The 10689-nt window shown below is 38.5% G+C and overlaps 2 protein-coding genes and 1 long non-coding RNA gene across 3 annotated transcripts; 2 read left to right on the top strand and 1 right to left on the bottom strand.

The window, feature by feature from the left end:
- Positions 1 to 2444: 2444 nt before the first annotated feature.
- Positions 2445 to 2899, top strand: LOC147492870 (auxin-responsive protein SAUR21-like). Its single transcript, XM_086569244.1, has one exon. It carries the CDS (start codon positions 2472 to 2474, stop codon positions 2766 to 2768), a length of 297 nt encoding a protein of 98 aa, XP_086425370.1. The 5' UTR covers positions 2445 to 2471; the 3' UTR covers positions 2769 to 2899.
- Positions 2900 to 3358: 459 nt separating this feature from the next.
- LOC147492868 (uncharacterized) lies at positions 3359 to 9126 on the bottom strand. The gene is made up of 4 exons (XR_015200182.1): positions 8910 to 9126; positions 5859 to 6132; positions 5530 to 5659; positions 3359 to 4390 (listed from the first exon to the last, which is right to left on the bottom strand). It is a non-coding gene; the product is annotated as an uncharacterized LOC147492868 (long non-coding RNA).
- LOC147492869 (auxin-induced protein 15A-like) lies at positions 6209 to 8915 on the top strand (the record flags this gene model as incomplete). Its single annotated transcript, XM_086569245.1, has 1 exon — positions 6209 to 8915. A coding segment is annotated over one exon (303 nt), but the record flags the coding sequence as incomplete, so codon positions are not given.
- Positions 9127 to 10689: the final 1563 nt, after the last annotated feature.

The following is a 10689-nucleotide window of genomic DNA, read 5'->3' as shown; positions in this document are numbered from 1 at the left end:
AGCTCTGGAGCCATTGAACCCATAGAGAGGAGTTATTGGGTCTATGAAGACCGATTTGGGCAGGTTCATCTCTTGGATGGTATGGTAGAACAAGATGTCGCACGAACTACTAAGATCTATCAGGACACGTTTGACTATCCAGTCGCTGATTTTGACATGGACAACTAGTGCATCATTGTGAGGGAGGCAAACCTTGTTGAGGTCGGCCTTTGTGAAAGTTATATCACCTGAACTGCGCAGGGCAGGTGTGGCGTGTGAAGAGAACTGATATACTTCTTAGAGAGCGCCTACACGCCATCTTTTTTCTCTGGAGGATGCAATAGAATCATCCTGGAACGTGATCATATGTATCGTTCTGTCATTCTCTTTGTCTGACGAGTGCTGATGGCGTTCATGGCGAGAACGGTCACTAGGGCGTCCTCTGCTACGAGAGCGAGCTTGGACACGTTGGCGATTATGGCAGGGTGGAGATCTACTTCGTTCCCTGCACGCCATGAGCTTATGGCGCAGGTCGCCATCAGCGATGTTGGTATAATGATTGATATGTCCTGATTCGACGAGGTCCTGGAGGTAGTATTTGAGGCCCCAACACTCATCGGTCTCATGACATTTTGCTCGGTGGAATGCACAATAAGGCTTGCCATGTTGATCTACTGGCTGCCGCACGTCAGGTTGGTAATAAACAACTCGCTTGATCTTGTCCAGTATGTAACTGGGAGATCGGGTGAGTACAGGGAACTCGCGGTTGTTGTTCGTTTTGTTCCCATACTTCTGTCCTTGCTGTCTGGGTCGCTTTTTGGAGGGTGGGGCATCATTAGATATTGCTGCTACCTCTTGTAACTTGATGTACTTGTCAACATGAGCGTATAGCTCGGACAACGTTTCTAGACATTCTTTCATCAGCGATCTGGAGAGCGCCGTGTTACGCACACGGCAAGCGTTAGAGAATGCCAATGTGGCAAATGACTCTTTGAGACCGCTCTCCATGCATAACAGTTTGGTTTTGAACCGACCTAGGAATTCGCGAATGGTTTCATTTTCGCCTAGGGAGAGTTGAAAAAGTGAATCGAGATCAGTTTTTTTATGCCTATTGTGGACATACTAGCAAGCGAACAGATTTGTGAGTTGCTCGAAGTTCTTTATCGAATCTGGCTCGAGTGAAAAGAACCAATCGAGCGCGCCATCTTTAAGATTGGCTGGAAACAAACGGCAATGGAGATGGTCAAACTCCTGAGCACTATAGAGTGCAAGGATTTGAATGTAGCGTGCCACGTGTTGACCAGGACACGTGCTACCATCGTATATTGGAAAACGTGACTGAATGAAATATGGAGGAGAAGCTCTACTTAGTACCTCAGCAGCGAACGGGGACGCACGGTATGTCTTCAACATCTTTTGAACGATCTGAGTAGCGTCTTTCTTAACTGCACTTTGGTCGATCTTTTGTGACAGTTTGTTAATCTGTTTATTAACCTCGTTGATTCCGTCCTCTGCTATGGCACCTGGTGGATTTTGCGTGTCTACTTACGCACGCAAAGCAACATTCTCCTGCCTGAGCAGGGTAATGTGCTCGTTCATTGTACCTAACTGACCTGCCAAACTCTGGATTTGAGCTTCGAGGCTTGCCATACTTCATGGGCTTGAGGATTTTGTTTATTGGTTTTGGGATTTGTGAAATGGTTTCTCAATAAATCGAGACCACAGACAGCGCCAATGTAAATGAGCGTTTTTGTTATTCCTTACAAATATGATAGGAAAGGAGGTTGGATTTGGAAATGGGAAAGACCGAGTTCGTTGTTGAGCGAACTGCCTACGTATCTATCTCTCGATTCTAGGGGGAGAGAAGAATCAGGTCTGGCGTAGTTCATATGGGAGGTATTTATAGCTGGTAAATATGGATCTCTATACAACATGTGTACTGACAACCACAAATGTATGGTCGAGATTGGGAAGGAGTGTTGAAATGGTGGTGGTAAGAATTCTGTAATGATGGGGAGTGGTTACAGTGGTTCGTAATTTGCGGTGATGAAGTGTGTAAGTACAGCTTTGGCAATGATTGTTTCTAGAAGATAGGCTGAGTCACAAATTAGAATGCTCTATGTGAATATGTGCGAGTCAATTTGTCCTAGAGCGATCTTGTAGATCGTGGATATGAGTTGATGATGTAGGTCGCTCTGAAGGCAGTTCGGAGAACTGAGTCAGAGGTCGGTGTGGTATTTCTGCTATGTTGAAGACGTGTTTGATATTCCTGAGTGAGAATATCACTCCCTCACAGTGACCATTAACAAATTTATTTCATCCTCATTGGGTTAGAAGCTAGACAAAACCATGCGATAATTCGTAAGGTATGTTCCTCACCACCTCAGCAAGCACCTTGGAAAGGACTCCAATCCAAGTTAAATAGAACTGGTCTTAACCAAGCTAGTATCCACATTCAAAACCAATATTCACTTCGTTGAACATACAAAGCTATGGGTTTCCACTTGCCAAGAATTCTTCATGCCAAGCAAATTCTTCAGCGGGCTACTTCGGTTCTAGTGGCCACATATATTCCTAAAGGCCACTTCGCAGTGTATGTAGGAGAGAACCAGATCAGGAAGAAGCGTTACGTGATTCCAATATCATACTTGAACCAACCTTCATTCCAAGACTTGCTAAGTAAAGCCGAGGAAGAGTTTGGATATGATCATCCAATGGGTGGTCTTACGATTCCTTGCAGTGAGGAGATGTTCGTGAATCTCGCTTCTCATCTGATTAATAGCTCATGAGAGAGGAGAAACAAGGAGACGGGTGTTGCTAACATTAAAACATGTTGAAGAGGAAGAACGAATTATGAAGAGGTCGAATTTTTGTCAAAACGTACATGTCTGTTAGATATCCCTCTTGTCGTTGCAACAACGTAAACGGCTTGCCATGACCGAATCTCAATTTTGTAAAGGAGGCACCATGCATAGAGTTTGAAATAACAACTTTGTACAGATGTATAGTAGATGGGAATCTAAATAGTGGTCTCGCATTGAGAACATTTATTAGAAATTGTATCAACATTTTACTTTAAATTCCAGTCTCTCTCTCTTTTATCTCTTTTTCACTGAGATGCTTCCAAAATCGCCGTAGTAATTTCAAGAATTAATCATGTTTTGTTGTTCCATGACTTCCATCTATTTTGGTATATATGATTCCACATCTCAGAGACTCGAGTACAAGACCAACTTATTATATATAATATTCACATTTTGCCTGAAAAAAGAAAAGAAAAAAAGACCAACTTAGTGATAGAAAGCAAGGCAGTGATGGCATTTGAGATATACTTGGCGAAAAGAAACCGATTGCATTTGTGATATGGACAATATCAACCTACGACAATAATACCATCATCATCATATATAGCAGAGTAGAGCCACAGTGAAAAAACCATGGTAAATCATTGCAGAAAGTAAGAGCTTTCCTGAGTTCTTCCAATTTGAACTACATTTTCTCTTTCACTGACGACAGTAAAAATCTCAAAAACTGAAACCATACACAGTGACCTAAGACATGGAAATAATTAACACTTCTCCACCCAACAACTTCACTTCAGGTTTCATTCTGGTGGTCAGCGGTTCATATGGTCAGAACCATCACTTGAGCATTCACAACTTACCTGCTGAACTTCACAACTAGGCTAAATGTTGAGATTAATCTATTTGGAGACGCATAGATGTTCTAGATAAGTTGTATATCTACTAACCCAGCTTTTCTTGCAAAATTTTCTGTGTTTCTACATCAGCAGAATGACCACTCACTTTCATCCGTTTAAGCACATCAGTGACTGGTTTATTGGCTGCTATATATATTCTTAGCAACCAGTGGTGAACTTCCTCAGTCACAAGACCAGTGGGGCCTAGAAATTCTACAAGCTCCTCTGCTCCTCTACATCTCTTTGCTCTTCATAATACTCTAGGCAGGAATAAACAGTTACAGGAGCTGGCTTCCACCCTTGCCTCCCAACTGATAATGCCTTCTTCAACATCTCAACTCCCCTTTTCATCTGTTTATCTTTGAGATATTCCATCGCTAAAATGTTCCAAGTAGATGCATAAGGTGCTCTTCCAATTTCTGCCCCCCTTCTGCACAGCTTTCTGAACAAGAATAAGGATCTGCCTCAGCAACATGGATAGTATATTAGTATACTAGTATGTAACACCAAGATCCAAGTAACTACCCTCCATCAGTTGTACAAAACAGTGAAACACATGATAGATTCTCGCTGACTAATTATAAAGTGGGACTAGAAATTGGTTCTTTCTCACGCACAGAGCTCAATCCAATGAAAATTTTGACTTAACATCCCCACTGTTTGGTTCAAATTTAAGCTCAATTCTATCTACTCTCTGTCTACGCTCTACACCTGCCAATGATCGATCCACAATTATGTAAATAACAGATGAACTTCTTGGCACTGACTTAGAAACAGTTATGAATTTGTAAGTGCTTCATTGCTATCAGAGTTATAGGAGAAAGAAACCAAGAAAATAACTTAGAAATGAAAAATATTAACATGTTCCATGCATATTAAAAAGCCCGGAATCGGAGGTCTGCCATTTGAGTTGATTGATATCTTGTATATATTGATCAATAGAGTTATGTCGATATATTTTTTTTCTCAACAAACAATCTATACAAAATAAATAAATAAATAAAAGTATAAAGTAGAATGCAGGATAAGAAGAACTGATTCTATTGAATGATTGTCAGAATAGACACTGTTTCTGCCTCTCATCTTTCTTTTACAGAAAAAAGTATATACATGATTAGCAACTACAGCTCAAAAAAAATGATGGTATAATTCTGCCGTGTTTGTTCATCATCTAAGTTGGAACTAATTCAACTGAACAGTTATGTTAATGAAGGTTTCTTCGTCGCATGGAATTGTTAGACCACCCATTGGATGATTGAATCCAAACTCTTCCTCGGCTTGATTTAACAAGTCAAGGAATAGAGGATGGTTCAAGTATGATATCGGCACAACAAATCTTTTCTGCTGGCTGACTCCAACATAGATCCCAATGTGGCCTTTAGGTACAATCAGGTTTTCTGAATTTGACAGAGACCGTCGGAGACTTCTCTTAGGGCGAGAAATAATAGCTGGTAAACCAAAAGCCATTGGATGCTGAAAGACAAGAGGAAGAAGCGTTCAAAGGGTCTTGGGAATAAAACAAATGATTTGAGAAGTTGGAACTGGATGGTAAAAAGAGCAGATGTAGGTGTGTATTTATACAGATGTTATTGGAGAAGTTCCCTAATCACAAGGATAGTGAAACAACTGTCACATGTCAAGTAGGAAGACAGGTCGTGTGAAGTACCACATGGTTATGTCTGATATCTAGTTAATAACTGCTATGTACAAGATTGATCTGTCTTCTGTTGAAACATCATGCCCTACCAAAAAGAGTCTGTTAGACTTGAGATGAAAGCAAAACTGGACCTGGGAATTATTTGGAGCGAATACATATTAATGACAGAAAAAAAAATGAGAAACCACCTCACCAGTCATTAAAAGAAAAGGCCAGTTCAGAACATGCTTTCTTGTGGATCATATGATTTTGTCTGAAATCTCCTGTCAGTGTGTACTTGAAGGTCCCATTAATCCATTGTTTAGTTGCAAACACAGGACGCCCTAAAAAAATACTCTAATTAAGGTCTCCCTAATTGTAGAAGTGGACTTGTAGCCAACCGGCTGGACAAAAGACAACCTAATCAATTTGAACCTACTTGCTGAATTGTAGAATAACTGAGATAAAATTTCATGAGAAGCGGTCTTCGAAAGCAAAACTATTAAGAACCACAAGAATGTAATGTGTGTATGAGAAACATACCTTACATTGAATGGGCCAGCTTGTAATGCTTGTCATGAAACCTACAGCTTTCAATCTGAATCAAATAAGTCTCTACATTGCTATTCTTTCAAATGGTAGGTAGAAGAACACAAAATGTCATGCTGCAACTTGCACACAACAGATGATATATAATGGTAACCAAAAACAAGTTTCATCTCTATAGAGATATAAGACAAACCCATGTGATAGTTCATTAGACATTTTCCTCAGCAAGCACCTCCCCCCTCCCTTCCAAATGCAGTGACTCCAAATCCTATTTAAACAGAAGTAGTCATAACAAGGATATCCTATAAAGTCTAAATCAATCCTCACTCTTTTGAACATAAAAAACAGTGGGTTTCCACTTGCCAAGAGTTCTTCATGCCAAGCAAATTCTTCTTCAACGGGCTACTTCTATTCCAGTGGCCACAGATATTCCAAAAGGCCACTTAGCGGTTTATGTAGGAGAGAACCCTATCAAGAAGAAGCGCTATGTGATTCCAGTATCATACTTGAACCAGCCTTCATTCCAAGACTTGCTAAGTAAAGCCAAGAAAGAGTATGGATATGATCATCCAATGGGTGGTCTTACGATTCCATGCAGTGAAGAGAAGTTCATGAATCTCACTTCTCATTTGAACAATAATTTATAACAGAGGAACAAAGGGACAGAATTGCTGGCTCTAAAATCAGCTACAAAGGAGGAACAAAGAGACAAAATTTTCTGGTGAATATGATCAGTTAGATATTCCTCTAGTTGACTAACTGTAAATGGCTAGCCATACCAAATCCATTATCTCTCAAATTTTGTAAAGTAGCTAGGTAACGTAGAGTTTGAAATCATTGTAAACCTAACAAATCAATTGTACAGTAGATGGGGGATCTTTACCAAGTTTATATATTTGCATTGGGTTTCCAAAAGACTACAAATCTAGACACTTACATAGCACTGAGAACAACAATAAATATTGAGCAAGCTAGAATATTCAGTCTGCACAAGTAAAACTGATTTGAATGCAGAGTTGTAGATGGATAATGCAGAATTTTGTGTCTAGATTCCTTTCCAGAATGTAGTAGGAAATGGATTGAGCCAGAAAAACGAATGGAATTAGCGTAAGGTCCATAAACTTCCTTCAGTTTTAAGCGAATAATGTCTACCAATTAAAAGTGCAAAACAGTAGCAATAATGCTACATGACACCGTCATCATTCATGAAACTGAAATGATAAGATAGAAGTTCAAGGTAAATCAATCAAATCATTGACATGGGGCTAGAATGTAAAAGAAGACGACACTAGAAAGTAGCCTAAGGAATTTGTTTTGGTAAAAGTGGATGTCTATAACAGGGAAAGAAAATGGTCAAAGAATATGGATCATTGACACGCAACAACAGATTAGAGAAACACAACAATAAATGTTCTTAAGCACAGCAGCCTAACAATTACCTCGAGTTCTCTCTGTCCTAATGCTAATGCCACATCTGTTGCTTATATCCATGTTCGAGGAGAAAATCATATCTATAAGCAACCTGAAAAGGCTCGTAACTCATTCAAAACTACTGTCTTCCAAGTCAAGCACTCCTATTAATACCAACAGTAGTACCTTTGACCTTGTTCATAAATATGATTTGCATAAAAAACAAATGGAGCTACAGTGCAGAAATAGACAAAAATCATTTGTCACACACCAAGATCAATGCAGTTCCCAAGCTGCAACCATCCTAATCCACTACTTCTGATTCTTTCTATTCAACTTATATGCTTCGGTACTAAAGGATATAGGATCACAACCATCACATGAAAAATTTCTTAAACTACCACAGACTAGTAAGTACCTCTAATGCTCTCTGAAGTTAATGTAACACTGAGATGCTGAAATCAATGTGCGGAGGTGGCCAAACTATGTTTTGTAAAGTATCATCCTCTAAGTTGAACAAACCTATATCATGATAAAACTAGTAAACTGCTAAGCAGTGGGGGCGTGAGCGGAGAGGGAGAGATTGAGAGTGCGTGGAGAGGGAGAGGGACGAAGAGAATAGAAGAGATGAGGACAGACAGACAGACCGAAACCAACCAAACACTTTTTTGTCCGCGTACCCCCCCCCCTTTCTGCCCAGAACGTTCGCTCCGCTCACTTGATGAACCTCCATTCTTGGTCATCAAAGGGTAATATGTAAACAATATACAATTTCCTTTAAATCCACGAAGATCACATGCCGGTATAGAATATGAACGTTGCCAATCCCCCACTAAGTACACTGAATTCCCCAAGTTTCCTACCTGCACCACTGTCGTTCCTTTTCATCCAACCTAAAAACTTTGCATCCCAAGAAAACACCAACACAGTCTTTGCATGGCAATCTGTAATGCACATCAACCAGAAATAAGTCCCCATTGGACTCCACTAAATGCTTCTTCCGATGGTCATTGGCAATAGTATTTGCACCTAAAGTGACACTCAAAGTATGCCAGTCAACAATGAGAGTTCTCCCCATTTTGTCTACTGCATAGAATTTGCCTTTGTAATTTATCAAATCATCATGTTCACAATTTTTATCACCAATGAAATTCCACCTCTCATCCCCAGCTCTAAAGTAAACCAAATATTTCCAAGAATGGAGTGCAATGATTATGAAATCATCCATGGTTGCAGTTGAAGACAAAGTAACCCTTTGCAGATTATGAAAATAAGTGAGTTTTCTGCCAGTATTGGTTCCCATGCCAACAAGATAATGCTCTTTATGAAAACCATGTAGTTTGAGGTCCAGTAAGTTCAAAACCTTTGGAAATGATTCGGGTAAAGGGTTGACCGGGAGACTGAGAGCGGATAAAAAATACGAATCATACTTAGAGTAGTATTTGGCTAATATCTCTTCAGGTAGCTCAGACTAGTCACGAGTAGCCATGTTCATTACTCACTTACCTTAATCATGATTTACACAATGTTAATAAGAAGCACGACAAAAGTTTATACTACTATTCTCTCAGTGACCTTGATTACACTATGTTAGAAGCAAGAAACAACACCACAATCAGGACAAACTTTGCTTACCGCCACCAGAAGCACTGAAAGTTTTGTAGATAGGAGCCACCCCATTTTTTACCGAAGCTATCCACCCCAAAGAACCCAGACACAAAAGTTGCACACGTGCACTTTCACTTGCCTGGAAGTGGAAACAACAGTAAGACAAATAGACAATGTTAGGTCAGCTGGCAAAAAATAAGAGTGATCTTGGACTCCCTTACCCCAACTTTAAATGATTTTAGACAAATTTTAGCAAATTTAGACCAATAAATAGAAATTATTAATGTAAAAGATCGAACCATAATCCATTATTTATAATCCTTTTTTTTTTTTTTTTATTAAGTGTACTCAAGACAAAACATATTGTTTTGGGAAAAAATTGGATCGGATTTTAGCATATTAGGTTCATACATACTAAACCCTACATATTCTACATTCTTCACTTGTAATTGAAAAAGAATGTGTTCATCTTCTTCTTCTATTTCTTTGTGTTAATAAAAAAAAAAAAAAAGTGTTATTGATTTCTTCTTTCCATCAAAAGAACGAGTACCCAAAAAATGTGTTGTTATTATTATTTTTTTTTTATTTTTAATCATTTTACCTTTATAGGAAATACCCCAAATTAATTTGGGAGATATTACAGTGAGAAACTTTCTAGAACAAATCGGGAAAGAAAATAACTTGTAAGGGCACCTTTTTTTTTTTTATCACTCAAGGACCGGGTAGATGAAAGTTCAAGTATACCCTTGACGCGGAATTAAAAACAGCTCGAGTAGATAAAATATCAAGTATACTCCTGATACGAAATAATAAATGGCCCGACCCAACTGAAACGACCCGGTATATATAGCATAAACAATGATTGTTCATACCTATTTGGGGTATGAAAAATCACTGTTTATACATTAACATGAGCTATGAACACTCATTATTCATATAAACAATCATTGTTAATTGTTCATACCTCAACATAATGTATGATCAGTAAAAATACTTATTGGAGTATGAACAATAATTGTTTATACCTCAACATGAGCTATAAACAATCATTGTTCACCTATTTGGATTGTTCATACCTCAACATAATGTATGATCAATAAGAATACTTATTGGAGTATGAACAATGAATGTTTATATGAACAATTATTGTTCATACCTATATGGAGTATGAACAATCAATGTTCATACCTAAACATAATGTATGATCAATAAGAACACTTATTGAGTATGAACAATCATTGTTCATACCTATTTCGGGTATGAACAATAATTGTTCTTATTGTTAATACCTATTTGGAGTATGAACAATCAATGCTCATACCTTAACATAATATATGATCAGTAAGAACACCTATTGGAGTATGAACAATCATTGTTTATACCTCAACATGAGCTATGAACAATCATTGTTCATATACCAATATATTGTATAAGGTACATTCACATATTTGGGTATGAACAATCATTGTTCATACATCAGCATAAGGTATGAATACTCATTGTTCACAACAAAACAACAAAAAGGGTAAAATCAGAAAATATTTATTTCAAATCCGGGTCATTTGTCACATGAGTTACTCAGAAGTTACAATAGGGTGATATATCTCCCAGGTGCTCGTTGAAGGTGGATATTAGTAAAGCTTATGATTCATTGTATTGGGTGGCCTTAGAAGTGATGATGCAGAAAATGGGAATTCCTTTAAAGCTTCAAAAATGGATCAAGATGTGTTATTCCACACCCCAGTACTCTATCTTGATTAATGGAAAACCTGAAAGCTACTTCCATGGCAAAAGAGGTCTTAGACAA

The sequence above is a fragment of the Coptis chinensis genome, chromosome 6 (assembly GCF_015680905.1).
Source record: "Coptis chinensis isolate HL-2020 chromosome 6, ASM1568090v1, whole genome shotgun sequence".
NCBI classification, from domain to species: domain Eukaryota; kingdom Viridiplantae; phylum Streptophyta; class Magnoliopsida; order Ranunculales; family Ranunculaceae; genus Coptis; species Coptis chinensis.
The sequence above is the reverse complement of the archived record's forward strand: the minus strand, read 5'-3'. Positions and strand labels throughout refer to the sequence as shown.

What these genes read in the sequence shown, in the direction of transcription:
- LOC147492870 (XM_086569244.1), top strand. Translation starts at nt 2,472, where the DNA reads ATGGGTTTCCACTTGCCAAGAATTCTTCATGCCAAGCAAATTCTTCAG.